Genomic DNA, 22,088 nt, shown 5'->3' with positions numbered 1-22,088 from the left:
CTATTGGGTCTTTTTGAATTTTTTTTTAAATGTAGCCACGGATCACCATGATAATCTATGCAAATTTGGTGATTGTAGCATGTATGGGGACTTTGCTATTAACGTTAAATTCTAATCCGACCGTGATAATGGATTTTACAGACAGTCATCAATCAGTTGAATTCGTAAATCAGTTTCAAATCTGGATCACAATCACGGCTTATCTGGATTTTAGGACTGCCGTGGCCGGACTTATTTGAATCTGTGATCGAGGGCATCCGAGCATCACTGATTACAAACCTCATTCACACAAAATAATAATGTGAGATGCTCAGGGGTCTTTAAAACTACATTTTCCTTGCAGACAGGGAAGTGTGCAAATAATTCCACTCACATACAGATACTGAATATATTTAATAAACTCAAAACAGGGAGATAAAGCGCACAAGTAGCTTTGAGCATATTATGTGCCATTGCTTTAAATGGGCGGAGGAAACATTGACATGGGCGGAGCCAGAATTCATAGGGCTGTTACAGAGAACTTGCGGAAGCATGTAAATAAGTGACGTTACTACAGAAACGCCCATAATCTTGCTGCCAGCAATCTCCACCACTAGAGCACGAGCTGCACACCTCAGCAGCGGCGGCCATTTTTCTGAAGCCCGGCATTCCCAGCCATAGAGAGGAGGCCACACCCCCAGCTTGCTCTTGCTCTGGACAATGTGTATCCCCCCAGCCATGTGAGAAGCCCCCCTGCAGCCAGGTGTGTGAATGCTGAGTGGGAAGAGGAGGAGAGGAATGAGCTGTGTGTTTGGGGGACCCTCACATGGTGTAGAGACCCCCTTTGTGAATCAGCTGTTCCTCCAGACTTTGCAGCAGCTCTGCCTGTGTCCCCTCTCTGCTGGAAGGGCTGCCTGTGTCTGCTGCAAGCTGCCATTATCACCACCCCAGTAAGTGCTGCATGTGTCCCCTCTCTGCTGGAGGGACTGCCTGTGTCTGCTGCAAGCTGTCATCATCACCCCAGTAAGTGACGTGTGTGTGTATAGTGTGTGTATAGTGTGTGTATAGTGTGTGTATAGTGTGTGTATAGTGTGTGTGTACAGTGTGTACAGTGTGTGTGTGTGTGTGTGTGTGTGTGTGTGTACAGTGTGTTCTCAGTGTAAATATATGTCAGTTAGATGCTACTAATACTGGCTTGCCTCCAGATTTTACTCAAATTATGTGCAGCTCGGAATTAAGAGCAAATAAAGTCAGCAGGAAGTGGATTCCTGCACCTTATTGGACTGTTTCCAAGCATTTTGCATTTTAGTAAGGGGGCTTTTAGGACCATTGTAGTCCCTTACACACTCCAATGAGTTCTGGTTCACCATGAGCTTGCTGGTTAGTCTGTAAGCTACATCCAGCTAGCAGCTAGTGAAAAACGTAATCGCTGAGCAAAAGTGCTTATAAAAGCGCTCACCAAATTTCCAGCGCTTGCGATTTGTAATGTGAACAAGGTCTTGCGGATCCTGGCGTGGCCTATGGGACATGTTGCAAGACTCGCTACTGCGCACTTCCTCCTTCAAGCTAGATGAAGGAAGTGCGTGGTAGTGAGTGCAATGCATCCTATAGGCTGCGTGCAAGACGTTTGGGATGCATAGTAGCCATCGAAATTCTGGATAAGTAATCCCCCCCCACCCCCGTCTCCCAGCCGAGGCAATTAAGCCTCATTTGAATCACGAATTTGAGTAGGTAACTACTTGTGAGCCCATCGCTAGTCACTAAAATGCGACCGCCTCCTTTGTTCAGCTGTACGCTGCTTCTATCCTCTCTCCGTGTGTGAGATGAAAGCCTGGACTGAAGGCTGCCTCCTCAGCAGCAAGTAGTATTTATCTAAAATATCTGTAAGGCCTCTTTCACAGTGCCACGTTAAAGTCGCACGTTAATACAACATTTAAAGCAGAATAACTCACTGCACTGAAAAATCAATGCCTCGCCCACAGTGCACATGTTGCGTCGGTGTCTAATGCTGCACGTTAAGTGAAAGTACTGCCTGCAGTGCGTTATACACGTTATTAGCTGTGTTAGACTGTTTGCACATGCTCAGTAATGACTTGGAAGCATACTTTTCATTGCCTGTATGTTCTACTGTATGCAACGATAACGGGGCATTAAGTTGCGTTGCGACTTTTTGGGGGGGTTGCGTTATAACTTACGTTGCAACATTTTTGGGGCGTTGCTTTGTAATTTGCGTTGCGACTTTAATGTCGCATAAAACACAACGTCCTGCTGTGAAAGAGGCCTAAGGCTGGCTCTGCTACCCAGAGCATGCTTTTACACACATAGGGCTTGATTCACTAAGACAAATAGCATGCCTTATCAAAGTTAGCACGCCTTCTCAGCAGAGCTCCACTCGTCCTGCCCTGAGCCCCTGTGGGTTTGTAGCCCTTGCTATGCTACTCTGATAAGGTGTGCTGTTTGTCTTAGTGAATCAAGCCCATGGAGAGGAGAGAAATCAGCTGTTAGGCCCTCTTCACATCTAAAAGCATTTTGCGTGAGTGATTTTACTGCGATTAGCGTGGTAAAAATCATTGGACACCTCTGCGATTTAGAGCGATCACGGTCCACTCTTTACTAAGCACTGTACCGCAATCGCTCCAGAATCGCGGCAAAATTGCTGCAGGTAAGGGCCCATTCACACTAAGGTGATTCCTGCTATTTGCCAAAGCGCTAGCGCTTTTTAAAGGATACTTCAGCCCACAGGCTGCGGAGAGATAAAACCTGCAATGTGTAGGGAAAGAAAAGGACATACTCACGTCTCCCCTCGCTCCCTGCCGTCGGGTCCCGCTCGTCAGCCACAGCTCCCAGTACTGGCCGACTCTCCTGACCCCTGACCCGGACATACTGCCCCGCGCATGCGCAGTATGTCCTGTAATCTTCACTTCTGGCGTCGCATCATGACGCCAGAAGTACGGACACTCCCCCGCCTCCTGCGTTTGCACTCCAGCGGCTCCACTATAAAGCTAGCAGAAAACTGAAAGACAAGTGTGTCCCCTGCCTTAGATAAGTATTTCCTTTTTGTCCGTAGCTTTAGTTCAGATTTACACCAAGGCTGGGAAGATGAACTCCAGTCCTGGAAGGACAGATCCATGCCAGTGTTCAGGCTGGACAGAGAACTGGGCTCTGCTTGATGAGCCACACCTCTCCTGATTCAGTCCCACCCATTGATTGGAGTTCTATGTTTGTACGCAGGCTTGTGAAGACGTCATGTAATGATCTGCAGAGCTTTCCCAGTCCTCTCCTGGTTGTGTGTGTGACTCCGGTTCCTATAAGGTGTCAGGATGTCCCCGTCTGTTCCTCCATAGAGGAGCGAGTTTATCCTGAAGGACACAAGACTCTGGGAGGACATAATGATGGAGAATCAGCCACCCTTCATATCACCAGGTAAGGGAAGAGTCACACGATGGGACCGCCTACATCCCCTCCCCCCTCATATCACCAGGTAAGGGAAGAGTCACATGGAGGAACTGCCTACATCCCCTCCCCCTCATATCACCAGGTAAGGGGAGAGTCATGCGGAGGGACCACCTACATCCCCTCCCCCCTTCTCATATCACCAGGTAAGGGGAGACTTTCATCTCTTGTAATGGAAAGAGTCATACGGAGGGACCGCTTACTCTCCCCCCTCCGCTCATGTCACCCGGTAAGGGAAGACTTTCTGTAATGGAAAGAGTCACATGAAAGGACCGCCTACAGACCCCTCCCCCTTCCCCCGGTCTGTGAAACATGTAGGAATAATGTAATCACTAAGTGTGTATGTTTCCTACAGATGGGCCTGGAAGCAGAAACCCACCAAAGAGATATACAGGTCCTCTTTATTCCCAGGAATATTATCAGGTAGGTGGAACTCAAAAAATTATGTCATACTGCGTTCATTATTACCAGTGTGTTAAATACTTTTTTTTTTGTTTACTTTATGCATATTTAGGGTAAAGAGCAGCTTGATGTGAAAATTGCAATTAAAGAGGAAGAAGAAGAGACGTATGTGAGGAGTGACCAGCAGTCTATGGAGGAGGGTGGCATGATAGGGACAATTAAAGAGGAAGGAGGAGACACCTATATGAAGAATGATTGTCTCTCTATGGAGGAGGGTGACATAATGGGGACAATTAAAGAAGGAGAGACCCATTTGAGGAGTGATCAGCTCTCGATGAAGGAGGGTGACATGATAGAGACATTTAAAGAAGAAGATACATATGTGAGGAGTGATCAGCAATCTACAGAGGGGGGTGACATGATGGGGACAATGAAAGAAGAAGAGACATATGAGAGGAGGGATCAGCAGTCTATGGAGGAGGGAGGAATGATGAAGACAATGACAGAGGAAGAGACGTATGTGAGGAGTGATCAGACGCCTGCAGAGGAGGGAGGAATGACAGTAGAACAGGAGGCGTGTTTCCTGCATATCAGCCCAGGTAAGTAATGATCACACAAGCAGAACTTGTGGAGATTTCTATTTCTTGTAGGAGTGTAAAGTGACCCTGTAGTGGAATAAAGTGCCCCATATGGGTGGTGACCTCAGTAGAGGGAGGCCTCTGGATAATGCAGGGGCTTCCCCATCCCCCTCTCCTCTACCCGTCCAGCGCTGGGACCCCTGGAAACCCCTGTGTCAGCCCTGGAGGAACAGTGCGCATGGTGCTCCTGTCCGTGAATGAGTGCAGCTGCAGGACTCCTCCCACCTGTGGAGCAGCACAGAGCAGACGCAGGAGACTCCTCCCACCTGTGCAGCTCAGATCGGGCTCAACTTTCCCCGAGCCTGACCGGGCTCCATGCTGCTGCACAAGTGCGAGGCGTCCTACACCTGCGCAGTGCGGCTGTGCTCCATCAAGGATGAGAAATTTCAAGAGGGTCCAGCGCTGGATGGGTGGTAGAGAGGAGGATGTGCGAAGCCTCTGGAGGATCTCTCTGCTGATATCACTTTTGCTTTTTGTTTAAAGCACATCTGGTGTGTTTTTATTTATTTATTTATTTTAAACCACTTCCCTACTTCTGACCCGGAGTAATACGCCCGCGCTGCCCGGCGGAGCGCGTCCTAGATCGCACTCCTGTTGCTGGGCCACCTGTTGCCACTGTTCGCATGCATATCGTCAGAATGGAGGTTTATTAGACGTCCTGTTTGCATTAAGTAGTTAAAAAGAAATAAAAATGTCAGCCTCCATTTCTCACTCACTTAAAGCGATATAAAACCCTGACATAATATTCAATAAAAACATGTTTTCCTACTTTTTATATGCCACTTTTTCCTACTTTTCTATATGGTTAGCATATTTGCTTTTGTGCATACGTATTATTATTCATTTAGAAATTATACGTTCCTAAAGTACACTTATTTTACTCTGAGAGCTTACTTTGCATTTTATTTATAACTACTTTATTCATCGTCTAACTTAAGCATAAATGCTTTCTGATGCTTTCTGATTGTCACACTGTCTTCAGGAGACCCAGCAGTGAGAGAGAAGGCTTTGTTTACATTCCTCACTTGATACAATTAAACACAAGATAACATTATCTGCAAGTTTGGAAGCGGCCAGCTCTGCAGGCTGGCAGGGAAGCTTCTAAGGCCTGTGTTAACCCTTTGAATGCAGTGCTAGTAAAAAAAATGCTGGTTGTATATAATATGCTGTAAATAATCTATTAGAGCAAAGTACATTCCGCTTCAGGTGTGATGTAACTATCAGTCACAATACAGGGTGGAGATCCTTTAAAGGGACACTTAAGTAAAAAAAAAAATAGTTTTACTCACCTGGGGCTTCCAATAGCCCCCTGCAGCTGTCCGGTGCCCTCGCCGTCTCCCTCCGATTCTCCTGGCCACTTCCTGTTTCGGTGACAGGAGCTGACAGGCGGGGGACGCGAGTGATTCTTCGCGTTCCTGGCCACAATAGCGCCATCTATGCTGCTATAGCATATATCATATACCATATAGCAGCATAGAGGGTGCTAATGTGTCTGGGAACGCGAAGAATCACTCGCGTCTCCAGCCTGTCAGCTCCTGTCACCGAAACAGGGAGTGGCTGCCGGCGGGGCCAGGAGGATCGGAGGGAGACGGCGAGGGCACCGGACAGCTGCAGGGGGCTATTGGAAGCCCCAGGTGAGTAAAACTCATTTTTTTTGTTTGACTTAAGTGTCCCTTTAAATGAAGCACAGCAGATAAGAGTCTGTGCTGTACAGTCCTGGCCAAAAGCTTTGAGAATGGTATAAAAACTGGTTTACAGTAAGTTTGCTGCTACAGTTGTTATGATACCAATTTGCATATACTCCATAATGTTACGAAGAGCAATCAGGGGAATTGCAAAGTCCTTCTTTGGCATGAAAATTAACTTAATCCCCTAAAAAAAATGTTAACTGCACTTCTGCCCTGCCACAAAGGGACCTGCTGAGATCACGTCAGTAATCTTCTCGGTAACACAGGTGAGCGTGTTGCTGAGCACAAGGCTGTGGATCATTCTGTCATGCTGATTGAATTAGAATAGCAGACTGGATGCTTTACATGGAGGATAATGCTTGAAATCATTGTTCTTCCTCTGTTAACCATGGTTACCTGCAAGGAAACACGAGCTGTCATCATTACAAGGGCTTTATAGGCAAGGATATTGCTGTTACTGAGATTGTACCTAAATCACCCATTTATTGGATCATCAAGAACTTCAGGGAGAGGTTCAGTTGTTGTGAAGAAGGCTTCAGGATGCCCAAGAAAGTCCAGCAAGTGCCAGGACTGTCTCCTAAGGATGATTCAGTTGCAGGATCGGAGTGCTAGCAGTGCAGGGCTTGCTCAGGAATGGCAACAGGCAGGTGTGACTTCATGTGAATACACAGTGAGGTGAAGAATTTAGCAGGATGGCCTGGTGGGAGGAAGGGCAGCAAAGAAGCTGCTTCTCTCCAAGAAAAATGAGCATTACTATCAGTCCTGTCTTATGCCAACAGTAAAGCCATTCTGAGACCATTCATGTGTGGGGCTGCTTCACATCCAAGGGATCCTCCTTTTCCTATGGATCCAAGAACAGCTTGGTGAAGAACAATGCCTCTTCCAGCAGGATGCTGCACCGTGCCATAAGCCCAAAGTGGTAACCAAGTGACTCGGGGAACAAAACATTGACTTTTTTAGGATAATGGACAGACCTTAACCACCTGAGCGGTAACCCTGAGTGAGACTGTGTCCGGAAATCAGCATCTCAGATCAGTAACCCCGAACCTTAGGGCCCATTCACACTTGAGCGGGAATCACGCGATTCCCGCTCCAGGCAAACCACTAGCGGTTTTTTAAAAACTGCTGCAGCATGTAACACATGGCAGTGTTCTCACTGCTGCGTTTGCACGTGTTTACAAATGTGTTACATGCAGCGGTTTTCCGGCGATTCGCGATTAGCGTTTAGCGATCGCAGTTAGCATGCATAGCACCGCTCAGAACCGCCGCGTGTCCAGTGATTTTTTTTTTTCCCGTGTTAATCGCGGGAAAATCACTCTCGCAAAACGCCGGCTGTAGTCGCCGGCGTTTTGCGATTTCGGATGTGAACGGGGCCTCACTCTGGGTAGCCACTGGTAGGAATTAATACAGAGTGCAGCATGGCAGCCATTGCAACTCACCTCCCCTGACATCCAGACGCTGGCAGTCATTCTTCTTCCTGTCCTCTGATACGCTTGGGGCCAGATTTATCAAAGCATTACCAACAGTTTTTTATTCTTTAACAGCTCTAACCAGCAGGGAGAACTATTCTGCATGATAAATGAAAGAGGGTAGAACCGAGAGCCCAATATGGTGTAGTAAGTCAAAGCAAAAAATGGTATAATAAAGAGTAATGTATATACTTACAAACCAGAGTTACCTCCAGGCAACCACTGTATAAGCAGGTGAGGAGATAGGCCTGTCCTCACTCAGGATTAAGAAGTCGCTCTCTGTAGATGTGAAGAAAAAGAGGTATCCCCCTCCACCAAGGGTGGATATATAATGTAGTATGAGACTGAACAGAGGCGCCAAAAGTATAAAAACAGTATTTAAAATATTTAAAAAATTGCTTAGGAGGCAGTGGTGGACTTACCTCCCTCAAGCAGACACAGGAAACTGTGTATTTCAACAAAACATTGTGGCACCAGGTGTGAATCTGACACAGTGCTGTGTACTCCTACCTCTACTGCCTGATGAAGCGGGTATAGACCTGCGAAACGCGTTGTAAGCAATACCCTGGAGTGTACCAATAAATTTATGTTTTGTTAAAATACAGTTTCCTGTGTCTGCTTGAGGGAGGTAAGTCCATCACTGCCTCCTAAGCAATTTTTTTAATATTTTAAATACTGTTTTTATACTTTTGGCGCCTCTGTTCAGTCTCATACTACATATTCTGCATGATAAGAAACTTCTTAAATCCTACTTATTAGCAGCAGTTTAACATACATTTCAAAAACTGCAGTTAAGAAAAGTACAAATCCATTCTTAAACTGCCGCAGATTATGAAGTCCTTAATAGCACTTCTACAGATTGTGCAGTGTGGTCTGGGCATGATTTGTGAAGTGTTCCCCAGAGCCTGCTGGTATCAACACAGCAGATGTATTGGTTACCTCAGCCTCAGCAATTTCCATATACACTGCACTGTCTGAGGAACCTTTCTAACTCCTTTCATTGAAGAACCTTATAAGAAGGAAATTGCAGTATCTAGTGATTTCTTAAGATATCTGAAACAGCTCTGCATGGATTTCTAAAAACTTACCAATATTTTGATTTACCAATATTTTGACTGTTGTCATGACGACATGTTTTAAACAATATTTTATTTCAAGAATTTTCGAATATGTTGATTGACAACATGCCAGGATCAATTGCAGAGGTCCTGAATAAAAAGGAACACTGCAATTATTGACTCTTTGTATAAATTTGATTGTCAATAAAAGCCTTTTACACTTACTGAAATGCTTGGAATTATACTTCAATACATCACAGAAACAACTAAAACAGAACACTGAAGCAGCAAACTTTGTGAAAACCCGTATTTGTGCCATTCTCAAAACTGTTGGCCAGGACTGTGGAAACTGCCTTTATCTGTCACTGCTACAGCAACACAGGACAATGACTGTTCACTGACTGTTGGGAACACTTCTGGGGGACATCTTATCTCACCTCCAAATAATGGTGCAGACGGCCACTTCGCGTTTTGACCGGCCAGAACCCGAAGTGGCCAGACTTCGGATTCTGGCCGTAACATATACAAAGATTACATTTCTGATTGAAACATTTCCCACACTCTGGATATAAATGAGGATGCTCTCCTGTGTAAATTTTCAAATATTCTCTTCTGTGTGAGTTCTCTGATGTGAAAGCAGATCAGCCTTCTGAATGAAACATTTCCCACACTCGGTGCACAAATAAGGATGCTCTCCTGTGTGACTTCTCGAATGTCCAATAAGACCAGTTTTGTGACTAAAACACTTCCCACACTCAGGACATGAATAAGAACCCTTTCCCGTGTGAGTTCTCTGGTGTTCAGGACAATAACTTTTCTGAGAAAAACATTTCCCACACTCTGGACATGGAAACTGCTGCTTCCTGGTATGTACTCTCACATGTGCAGCAAGATGTGATGTGTTTTTACAACATTTCCCACATTCTGAGCACTGATAATTCTTCCCACCTCCCTCTCTATCAGTAAGGGCTTATTCACACAAAAGGGCGCTTTTGTTTTGTTTTTTTAGTGCCGGCGATTTTTAAAATCACCCTAAGGGCCCTTTTCCACTAGCAATTGCTAGCGTTCATGCTAAACGCTAGCGACTGCGATTCAGCAAATTTCCCAGCGATTGCATTCGCAATTTTGCTATGCAATGCACTGCATAGCAAAATCGCGGCAGCAATTTCCATGTTCTGAGTGTGGGAAATGTTTTTCTAAGAAAAGTTATTGTCATGGACACCAGAGAAGTAACCCAGGAGAGCGGCCTTATTCATGTCCAGAGTGTGGGAAGTGTTTTAGTCACAAAACTGGTCTTATTGGACATCCGAGAACTCACACAGGTGAGTGTCCTTATTTGTGTCCCATGTGTTGGAAAGGTTTCATTCAGAAAGCGGATCTGCTTTCACATCAGAGAACTCACACAGGTAAGCATCTATATCCATGTCCTGAATGTGGAAAATGTTCCAGTCAGAAAGCTCATCTTCTTAAACATGTGAAAATTTACACAGGAGAGCATCCTCATTCATATCCAGAGTGTGGGAAATGTTTTAGTCAGAAATGTCATCTTCGTATATGTTACGGCCAGAACCCGAAGTCTGGCCACTGGCCGGTCAAAACTCAGAGTGGCCGTGCCCCTGGCCAGTGTTAGAAATGAAATACTCCCGGCCGCTTAAATGTCTTGCTGCGGCCGAAATGTTTTTAAATCCCGGTGTGAATAAACTCCCCTGGCGGCACGGCAATGTGTCAGATGAAGCTGCCTATTCGGCTCTGCCTCCTCTCCTCCCCCTGCCCCTCTCATGCAACTGCAGCAGCCGGGAACCATGCGTATCCCCGATCGTTCATAGAGGCAAGGAAGCAGAGCGGGAAGGCTGCAGACATTACTTCTGCCAGCACCGGCTCTGCAGAGGAATGAACGGCAGGATTCCCTGCCACTACGAATGAGTCTGGGGGACTAGCATGTCCGCGGCTACCACAGCTGCATAGTAGAGGGGAAGGGGGAGGAGGCAGAGCCGAAGAGGTGGCTTCATCTGACAGATTGCCGCGCCGCCACGGGAGATAATTCACGCAGGAATTTTAAAACCTTTTGCCTGCAGCAAGACATTTATGCAGCCGGGAGTATTTAATTTCTAACACTGGCCGCAGGTGCACGGCCACTTCATGTTTTGACCATCCAGAACCCGAAGTGGCCAGACTTCGGGTTCTGGCCATAACCTATGCATCTGAGATGTCACGCAGGAGAGCGTCCTTATGTGTGTTCAGAGTGTGGGAAATGTTTAATTCAGAATTCCATTCTTACTGCTCATAAGAAAATTCACACAGGAGAGCGTCCTTAGTCAGGTCAGGAATGTGGAGGGAAGTTACAGTCAGGCAGCTTATGAAGCTACGGGGATACAAGCACAAGTCTCCTGGAAGCACATATTATTAGAGCAGCAGCAATGACGTGGCCTCACAGTGCTGGAACTACACTACAGATGTCACCTGCTCTACATTCAGGACTTTCTCCAAGCTGGGGACTCATTCTTGCTGATCATTTTAGAGGACATATGCTGGAAGATTACTGTACAAACCTCATAAAACACACCTTTTCAGTCAAGTCTACAATTTGTTGTAGGTCGCAATGGAGGCTCATGGCTTCATCAGCTAATTCCTGTGTCTTCTTCCCTATTGTTTCCACCCCATTGCCCTCTACATTGCAAGCTCGCAAGGGCACAGGCCTTCTCCTAGTTTTTCCTATTTTGTAATTTATCACATAAGCCTGTACCAGTTTTAGTGGTATCTTAACACTTTAAGTACAAGCGGTCTCTGGCACCTTAAGGACTACAGACTGCTGGTACCAAAAAAAGTCGCATACTGATGAATCACTGCTACCGTCGTACACCTGTAGCCTCCGCCCACCTGCTTTGGCGTCTCTATGACAGCAGAGCTCTGTGAGTGGGGCAGGAGCCGATTTCATTGGCTCCTGACCCTGTGATCAATGTGAGCCAATAAGATTTGCTCTCATTGATGACCGCATCAGGAGCCAATGAAATCAGCTTCTGACCGGCTCACGGAACTCTGTTGTTATTCTGACGGCAGGGCGAGTGAGCTGCAGCAGGCCGAGAGCGACGCGACTGGCAGGGCAAGGAGAGCGCGTGGCGGCGGTGAGGGGGAAATCTACGCCTTGGCAGGACTATCAGCCTCCAAACCGAGTAGATTTTAATCACCGCTACCCAAAAGCAGTTAAACTACACATTACCTATGTATGTATTTGTTCTTGTACTGCTGAATGTCATGATTGTACAGTGACCTTAACGTCTCATATGCAGTACATATGTTCTCCAATATTTGTTTTGTACTATGCATCGGGCTATAGAAGATGTTTGTGCTATATTATTAAGAAATAGTAATACTGGGGAAGACTAGAGTTAATAGTTACCTGACAACATTGTTTCCAGTAATCTGCCTGGCACAAGCATGAATATATACAGGGGGTGCATGAGAAACCTGCCTGGCAGGGACATGAGTATATACAGGGGGGTGCATGAGAGACTGGCCCGGCTGCCTGGCAGGAGTGTGAGTATATACAGGGGGTGCATGAGAGACTGGCCCGGCTGCCTGGCAGGAGTGTGAGTATATACAGGGGGTGCATGAGAGACCGGCCTGGCTGCCTGGCAGCAGTGTGAGTATATACAGGCGGGTGCATGAGAGACTGGCCCGGCTGCCTGGCAGGAGTGTGAGTATATACAGGGGGGTGCATGAGAGACCGGCCTGGCTGCCTGGCAGGGACGTGAGTATATACAGGGGGGTGCATGAGAGACTGGCCCGGCTGCCTGGCAGGAGTGTGAGTATATACAGGGGGGTGCATGCTCAGAGACTGGCCTGGCTGCCTGGCAGGGGTGTGAGTATATACAGGGGGGCACATGAGAGACCGGCCCCGATGCCTGGCAGGAGTGTGAGTATATACAGGGGGGTGCATGAGAGAGCGGCCCGGCTGCCTGGCAGGAGTGTGAGTATATACAGGGGGGTGCATGGGAGACTGGCACGGCTGCCTGGCAGGAGTGTGGTTATATAGGCAGCCCCCGGCCAGCCGGACCCTGTGTGCCTCTTACTCTATCCCTGCTGTGTGTCCTCTCCGGCTTACCTGAAGCCTGTGTCACCTGCATGTGCTGCCGTATAGGTAACGCTCTCATACTGCAGCAAATGGAGGTGATACAGGCTTCATAATGCCGGAGACCCCACACAGCGGGGATAGAGTAAGAGGAGCACGGGGGTCTTCCCTGCACCACCCTGTATATTCTCTTGTCATTATCTGTCACTGCTACGGCAACACACATGACTGCTGACAGGACAATGACTGTTCTCTGACTGTTATTATTTCTCCAACAGATTATGGTGCAGAAGATAATGGTGCCGCACTACATTTACCAGCAGGAAACTCCATTGCTGATAATATACCCAGCAGACGTCACCATGAGGACAAATCACCAGATCTCTCCAATCCGGAGGAACCGTCTGATAGATCCCATCCTGTTACCTCAAATACCCATCCTTTTTTATGTTCGGTTTGTGGGAAAGGTTTTCATTTAAAATCTGGTCTTCTTAATCATCAAAGAATTCACACAGGAGAGCGTCCATACTCATGTCCAGAGTGTGGGAAATGTTTCAGTTGGAAAAGTAATCTTCTTAGACATCAGAAGAGTCACCCAGGAGAACGTCCCAACTCATGTTCAGAGTGTGGGAAATGTTTCAGTCAGAAAAATGAGCTTGTTAGACATGAGAGGAGTCACAGAGGAGAGCATCCTTACTCATGTCCAGAGTGTGGGAAATATTTCAGTCGGAAAGTTTATGTTGTTAAACATCAGAGAACGCACACAGAGGCGCGTCCTTATTCGTGTCTTGAATGTGGGAAATGTTTCAGTCTTAAGGCTTATCTTCTAAGACATCAGAAGAGTCACACAGGAGAGACTCCTTATTCATGTCCTGAGTGTGGGAAAAGTTTCAGTCAGAAAGCTAATCTTCTTAGACATCAGAGAAGTCACACAAAAGAGCGTCCCTATTCGTGTCCAGAGTGCGGGAAAAGTTTCCTTCAGAAAGCTTATCTCCTAGCACATCAGAGAAGTCACACAGGAGAGCGTCCTTATTCGTGTCCTGAGTGTGGGAAATGTTTCATTCAGAAATCTGATCTTCTTAAACATCAAATAATTCACACAGGAGAGCGTCCTTATTCATGTTCAGAGTGTGAGAAATGTTTCCGTCAGAAAGCTAGTCTTATGACACATCTGAAAAGTCACATAGGAGAGTGTCCTTAGTCATGTCAGTGATGTTGTGATAAGTTACAGTCAGGCAGCTTATGAAGCTACGGGGAAACAAGCACAAGTCTCCTGGAAGCACATATTATTAGAGCTGCAGCAATGACGTGGCCTCACAGTGCTGGAACTACACTACAGTTGTCACCTGCTCTACACTCAGGACTTCCTCCCTACGTCCTCCAGGACGGCCCCTCCTGAGACTGTCTGTCCCTCCCCAAACCAGAAACTCCTACCAGAAGTAATTGAAATACAAACCAATCAGCATGAAAGTATGCCCCCCCCCCAATAAGTTATTTTTCTGTTTCTGCATCACCCAGGGAAGAACCTGCTTATTATTATTAGTAGGGAAGCCTGAGAGCACCTACCCTGCGTTAGGTAGTATTTGTGTAAAGTGATGGCGGTGGGGTCAGCTCTGCTGGGCGGCCTGGTGTGTGGAGGTAACGGGTAACCTGGAGCTGTGTACTGCGCTGTTACTGGGCTCATGGAATCTGATAGAGCGCCACCACCATGGCTGTATTTCCTCGTGTAGAGGATGAGTTCTTGCCGTGCGTACCTCTGTTGTGGAGTGGGTGGGATGAAGCGATGGTTGGACCACACCTATTGGCGTGTGATTGGCTGATGGCCGGCTGGCGGGGAGGGAGGGCCGGAAGCAGGAAGCGCGGCTTATAAGGTGCGCACTTGCTGCGATGCTCGCCGTTCTGCGAGGGGACTATGGAGCAGTCACCAGAATCCGCTGCAGGACACACCCCCAGAGGCTCGCACAGAGTAGGCCAGTGCACAGCCTGCGGTAAGGGGTTGGTCACACCTAGGGCGTTTTGAGTTTTTTTCCTTTTTTTAGGACCAGCGATTTTTAAAAAACGCCCTGAAATCGCTAGTGCCATGAATCCTTATGGGATAGTTCATAACAGCGCGTTGCGTCCACTTTCCATTCAGCAAAGCGCTGCAGGTACCATTTTCGGGGCGATTTTGCTACAATGGAAGGTATAGGAAATGTGCAAAACGCTCACAAATTGATTTATCTGGTGATTGCGTTTGCGCTTTTGAAAATAAATGTATTCATTTGCAGGTGAAAGAGTTCACTTTCTGACTGACCTCAAGGAGTGAAAAAAGGAATTGATCTGCAACAGCGCTTACAAAGCGCTTTGAACAAAATCGCAGTGCAGCATTGGGAGGGGGGGAGCGCAAAAAATTGAAAATCACTGGTGTCAGCGATTTCTATTCTAGATGTGCACAAAGCCTGAGAGAGGCTGTTTGCCTCATTTTCTCCTGTCTGGCTGGTGATGTTGTGAGTATAATGCTGATGTCATGTTTATTTCATGTTTTCGCAGAGAGTGAAGAACAATTCAAAATCTGCAAGATGTACAAAGTATAATGCTAGTTTGCCTGAGGGGGCTCCCTGCAGTGTATGTGCAGATTGTCATGCTAAAGTGACTGCTGCAGTACCTAAACCTGAAAGCACCACAGTGGCTTTGTCGGACTTAATGAAGTCTATGAAGGAAGAGCTTACTACTACATTGTCAGCTTTCTGGGCTGCTTTGCCTCCTGTATCTCTTCAGACCGGATTATTGCAACAGCGGCAATTTGCTTTACTGTCCATACAGCCACCAGTCTATCACCAGCCAGTTGCCCATACATCCACTAACATCATTGGTCAGATGGGCCAGACTGATCAGACTCAGGTGGAGGGGATTCAGGATTCTCCTGAGGGAGTCTCACTCCCTCCGTTACCACCCTCAGGGAGAGTTAGTACAGAAGCACTGACTATAGATCCAGTTAATAGTCCTCTACTATTATCGCTAGAGGAGGTTTCAGAGGGTTCCTGGGAAGAAGGGGAAGCTTTAGACTCAGACTCCTCCCTAACCCAGTCATGGATTAAAACTTTTCGCTATCTTTTTAGTGCTGAGGATACTTCAGAGCAGCTGAAAGCAGTATATGATTCTGAGCAGATCCAGGAAACCCAGGTGATGGCCTCTGCTCAGGGTAATATGTACAGAGGGTTAACAGGGCAAAGCTCCAGAGTCTTTACGGTCTACAGATCAATCAAGAATATAATCTCGTCTCAGTGGAAATATCCCCAGAGACAATTATTCATACCTAGACCTTTCAAATAAAGATTCCTGTTTAACCACTTGAGGGCTGAAGTGTTTTTCCTAATTGGGCCACTGCAGCTTTAAGGCCAAGCTGCAGGGCCACACAACTCAGCACACAAGTGATTCCCCCCCCCCCCTTTTCTCCCCACCAACAGAGCTCTGTGCTGGTGGGGTCTGATCGTTCCCCAGATGTTTGGGGGTTTTATTTCTTTAATAAATATATATTTGGGGTTTTTTTTTACATAAATTTCACTATTTTTTTTGTTTATTTTATATCTCTCCCTCCCTATCTAGGTTTCAGCCTATGACAGAGAATCACTTTTCTGCCTGCCAGGGGGACAGCCGTGTCACACGGCCATCCCCAGTACAGCGCTGCTGTAGATCGCAGCGCTGTACAATATTAATAGACGGCTGTTTCGCCGTCTAACAGTCTCCGAGTGGCGATCGCCGCTGGGAGACTGAAGGAGATGTGGAGATGAGCATCAGCGCTCGTAATCTCCTGCAATCTCCGCCCGCAGCCATTCACGGCAATCGGTGTGGAGCGGCCGGCTAGGGGTTAAAGTGGACCTGAACTCTTGTACAGGACAGAAGGAAAACCTAGAGAAATGCACCCTGTATGTATTGAGAGAGTTAATCCTATCTAATTCCCTCTCATTTGTGTCTAATCACAAATTTGTAATTTGATGTCTGCTTCCAAGAATCAGGAGGTAGAAACAGTGCAAATGTATTGCAGGATTTGTGTCGGCTGTAACAAATGTTGTTTTGTTTGAAGGTTATTATGTTGTTGTGTATCTGTTAGAGCAGAAAGGATGTTCTGAGTGCAGATCTGCATTAATCAGGAGATCCGGTCAAAATGTCTTAAACTTTACGGCCTTTTATCCCAGTATTCAAAGGACACAGATTTGTCCTTCGAGGCCATGGGCTCGCTCAAAGATCCCACGGATTCTCCTAAAGCAAGCATGGGATGCTGTGGCATTTTCATTTAAACCTGCGATTGTTGTGGACTGTCTTGCAAGGAACTTGGTCAAATGGATGAAAGGCTTGCAGAGGCACTTAGCAGCAGGTACCCCACATGAAAACAGCCTAGAAGCTCTTCTGGTCATTTCCAAATCAGTAGCCTTTCTAGCTGATTCTGCCTCAGAGTCTGTGAGATCATCAGTGGCACTTATAAATTCCTCCAGAAGGGCAGTGTAGCTAAACACGAGGGAGGGGGATGTCTCTTCAAAACAGAAATTATGTACAGAGGCTGAGCTGCCCAATTGCAGCCTCCCCCTTCCTTTCCTGAGCTACAGCCAGACAATATCTATAGGATTGAGCAGCAGCATGAACATGCATTTTAAAGGGGAGAAACAAGTAAAAATGACATAATACACCATGTCTCCTTTAAAGAAAGTATTGTAGATGAAAACCCACACTAATTTGCTATGATTTTCACAACATTTAAATTATGTTTCTAGTACAATGTATGTTGTCAGTATTTTATTTAGCAATAAAGGTGCGTTTTTCTCTGTTTTGTGTATTTTTGTTTACTCATTGTACCCTATAAATCATTACAAACCCCTATTTATAAAAACAACAGTAATACAACCTCATGGCATATATAATTAAAAAGCTGAGTCCCCAAGGGAACAACAATTTATGGACTGCACACTATCCGAAAGGAAGGTACCAGGGAAACAGCATATGCAACACTGGAGTCCTAATGGACAGTCCTTGGACAAATGAAAGCAATTGTAAAAGAGTCTATTAGTAAGACACAACGTAGCATCATTGTTGTGAGTATTCCTGTGTGAGTTTTGTCAATACATATGACCACTATGTGCTAGTGTTTGTTTACCCCCACACACACACACACTCATTAGTTTTTTGCCAGTAGAACCGGGAGTGCAATCTGGTGAAGTATCGTCTGGTGATGTGGAATAAGATAAAACAGTGTGGTGATATACTCACAACTGTGGGTTGCCACCAGATGCAACCACTCTTGAGGGCATTTTGAGAAGTACTGTCTCCACTCGGCCTTTCAGATGTAAGAAGTGAGTGATGGGTCGCTGCTCCAAAAAAGTTTTGTATCTCACAAGTTTGTGTGATACTGACCCTTACTAGTGTAGAGTATAAGTGATAAGGTAGTGCTCAGAGGCGCCCAAATTAAAAAGACCAAAGTCTGTTTATATATATATATATATATATATATATATATATATATATATATATATATATATATATATATATATATATATATATATATATATATATATATATAAAAGGCAAGACCACTCACAAGGAGTATCTATATAAAAAGGTTTAGGACAGATTTTTATTTGATAGCATAAGCACTGTGACAACACGTTTCTCGGCAACCGCCGCTTCCTCAGGTGCACCCAGCGCTCTACAGACCCGAACACTGGATATTTGGCACTTACTTGACCTGAGGAAGCGGCGGTTGCTGAGAAACGCGTTGTCACAGTGCTAATGTTATAAAATAAAAATCTGTTCTAAACCTTTTAATATAGATACTCCTTGTGAGTGGTCTTGTCTTTTTTATACATAGACTGAATTTGGTCTTTTTAATTTGGGTGCCCCTGAGCACTACCTTATCACTCATTAGTTTCTCATGGAGTGGGGTGTAGCTATCCCCTGCTGTGATCACAAAACTCTCACACATGTACTGATGTGGGGTCGAGCAGGAGAGCGATGGTTGTCACAAGATGGAACCAGACTACAGACTGACAGACCAAATGCACTAGCGTAATTCGCGAACACAGTTAATCCACCGCAGGAGACTTGGGCGCAGCCAGTGCCACCAGAGGCCGTAATAGGAATTACGCCTATAGCAGCGCACAGGGAGTAACGTTGGCGCCGTCAGCAAACGGAGTTGAAGTTACTTTTAAAACACAAGAATTCGGCATCTAGCAATTGCTGGAAGCTGAATTATATCATTCCATCACTATCCATGGCGGCCTGGAGGGGGAATAGTAATTAACATGGCCGGGAACTTGTGCAGCAGCAGGATCAGCCATATACCGGCTGTATCCTGTGCCCAAGTCTCCCGGGTGCCGATACCTCTCGTACGCTGTGATTCGCTCACCCCTCACATCGATTGGATGGGTTACAAATTACATCAGAGGTGCAATCAAACATATGCACAGTGATGTGCATGAGACCCCAACATGTTTCACTGTAAGGCTTCCTCAGAAGGTGCTGTACATACATACAAATGCTATATACATTATTTACACCCCCCATCAAATTATAACATGTCCTCCATCGCAGTGGCTGCACAATGGGCTTGCAGCTCATTATTACAGGCAGATTGCAACACATCACACCCATCACTCCTCATAGTCACATGTCCCTCATCTGTGATGTAATGCTGGGAACACACGTTTCGTTTTCCCGCTCGATAGATGCGTTCGATTGATAAATTCCGTCATGTCCGATATTCCTCTCGATCGTTTTCCTGCTCGATTCCTCAGAAGTGAATGGAAAAAGATAAGAGAATCGAGTGGCGAGTCGAGCGCAAAAAACGATCAAGTGGAGAATCGAACGGGAAAAACGTATCGTGTGTTCCCAGCATTAGAGCTTTCCCTGGTGGTCTTGTGGTCCCTCTTCCTTTCCCCTTCCGTTTATCTGCCTGGGGGTTATTATTATTTATATACCACCGATGACTTCCGCAGCACTTTACATACAATAGTCTTGTTACTGTCCCCCAGAGGAGATCACACTCTAATCCTAGCATAGTCATATGTCCATTGTACTCCAGGGCAAATTTAGGGGGAAGACATGGGGAGAACACACAGACTCCTTGCAAACAGTACCCATTCCATCGCTCTCCCTGGGGGTCTAGTGGGTCTCCCTCTTCCCTATGCAGAAATCAGCAGCAGATTTCTGGGTAATAAACCTGCCTGGTGGTCCCACTTCCATTGCTTTCCCTGGTAGTTTCCCTTCCATTGCTCTCCCTGGTGGTCTAGTGGGTCTCCCTCTTCCCCATGCAGAGATCGGCGGCAGATTTCTGGGTAATAAACCTGCCTGGGGATCCCGGCATCTCAAGCCTCCACCACAAGCTGCACCCCTGCCCTCAGGCCATCTCTAGCCAGCATGTCACACCAGCAGAGATCCCCAGCATCTGCTGCCTGCACAAGAGAATCAACTCTTCTCCTTTGGCCAGCAGCAATCTGGTGTCTCCTTCCAGTGCAGTGTAATTCTCTGCTGCCCATCACTTTCTGCTGCTGTGCATGTGCACTCTTCCCTGTGCCGAAACGCGCAAGCACAGTGTATTTATTCATCATCCCTGATCGACGGTCCAAACTGTACATGCTTCAATCTGTGCTTTCTTTAAAGTACGGCTAAAGTGAGAAAGATATGGAGGCTGCCATATTTATTTCCTTTTAAGCAAAACCAGTTGCCTGGCTGTTCTGCTGATCCCCTGCCTCTAATGCTTTTAGCCGTAGCCCCTGAACAAGCATGCAGCAGATCAGGTGTTTATGACATTGTCAGATCTGACAAGATTAGCAGCATGGTTGTTTCTGGTATCATTTAGATGCTACTGCAGCCAAATAGATCAGCAGGTCTGCCAGGCAACTGGTATTATTTAAAAGGAAATTCAGATGCAGCCTCCATATAGTTATCCACTTCAGTTGTCCTTGAATGCTGCCCTCACTTTTTGTTCATGTAAATGGCTAATCACTCAGCCATCTATGAGTCATCTATAAGCGACTTGAGCGCCTAAAAAAATGTTTAATATGAAGCAATGGGATTTTGTAATTTGTAACAGTGTGCCATTTGAGGCGAGCTCTGTGAAAACAGCGCAGGAGATTTGGGCGCAGCCAGCGCCACCATAGGCCATAATAAGAATTACGGCTATAGCAGCGGTCACTTGGGCGCCGTCATAAGACGGAGTACAAATTACCTTTAGAACACTGTAATTCGGTCACTAGCAATAGCTTGAAGTCAAATTACATAATTCCCTACCATCCACGTGGACCTGGAGGGGGAATAGCAAATAACGCCGCCAGGACTTGTGCAGGAGCAGAGTAAGCCATATATTGGCTTTATCCTGCATATTCATAGGTATGCCATTTGGAAGGGGGGGGGGGGTGTTGGGAGTCAATACTGACCTCCTGTGGCCTCTCACCCATACGGTCATCTCCTCCACACAGTGCCGCATCATGCCTGCAGCAATGCATTCCGGGAGATGTAGTCCGTGGATCTGAGTACAAAGGTCACCAGCATGAATTGAGGAAGGCGAATGCAACCCTGGAGATGACAACTACCGTACGGAGGAGAGGCCACAGGAGCAGTGTTCCCCAACCCTGTCCTCAAGGCCCACCAACACCACATGTTTTGTAGAAATCCACAGAGGTAGTTAATCATCTCTGCTGCAACACTAATCACCTCACCTGTGATTGTTTGTGCTTTCCTGCAAACCATGTACTGCTGGTGGGCCTTGCGGAAGGGGTTGGGGAACTCTGCGTAGGTAAGTTATACCGCCCCCCCCCCAACTGCAGTATTACATATAGTGGTGCTCATGATGAACTTGTGATCACGGCATAGCTGGGATTCACGAGCATTTTTTCACTATCCGACATCATGAACCGAATCTGTGATCGGGAATCGATCATGGAATTCAATCACGGATTCAGCCGTTATTCTGCGTATTCGGCCCGTGATCACGGAAAAAATATCTGTGATTAAACCCGCCGACTTTAGTGGTTAATAGCAAAGCCCCTTTATGCTGGAAATACACGGTACGTTTTTTACCATGTAATCGAGCCACTGGCTCGATTCCGGCACGTCCCCACTCGTCCCCGCGGGCACTTCTTATCTTCAGCTCGTTTTTTATTTTGTTCTGCCCACCGGTATCGAGCGCAGAATCGATCCGGCGGGTGATCGAGCACGTCGGAAATTATCAATCGAGCCATCAGCGGCTCGATTACATGGTAAAAAACGTACCATGTATGCCCAGCATTACAAGCTATAAACACCAAATTTGCAGGATATGTTAAGTAGAACAGGGGGAACAAGAGGAAATTTTTTTTTTCAAA

The 22,088-nt window shown here is 46.4% G+C and overlaps 2 protein-coding genes across 4 annotated transcripts in view; both read left to right on the top strand.

Annotated features, from left to right (window-relative positions):
* Positions 1–22,088, top strand: part of LOC137524137 (zinc finger protein 436-like) — a 297,499-nt gene that overhangs the window by 132,846 nt on the left and 142,565 nt on the right. The window lies entirely within an intron of this gene.
* On the top strand, positions 551–17,557 carry LOC137524149 (oocyte zinc finger protein XlCOF22-like). Of its 2 annotated transcripts, none has more exons than XM_068243719.1 (5): positions 551–742; positions 3,211–3,402; positions 3,788–3,855; positions 3,947–4,433; positions 13,035–17,557. In XM_068243719.1, exons 2-5 carry the CDS (start codon positions 3,369–3,371, stop codon positions 13,955–13,957), a joined length of 1,512 nt encoding a protein of 503 aa, XP_068099820.1. In that variant the 5' UTR covers positions 551–742; positions 3,211–3,368; the 3' UTR covers positions 13,958–17,557. The 2 variants fall into 2 exon arrangements, with proteins under 2 accessions (XP_068099820.1, XP_068099819.1); XM_068243718.1 differs by having other exon boundaries at positions 551–1,002.

The sequence above is a fragment of the Hyperolius riggenbachi genome, chromosome 7, assembly GCF_040937935.1.
Source record: "Hyperolius riggenbachi isolate aHypRig1 chromosome 7, aHypRig1.pri, whole genome shotgun sequence".
NCBI classification, from domain to species: Eukaryota; Metazoa; Chordata; class Amphibia; order Anura; family Hyperoliidae; genus Hyperolius; species Hyperolius riggenbachi.
The sequence above is the reverse complement of the archived record's forward strand: the minus strand, read 5'-3'. Positions and strand labels throughout refer to the sequence as shown.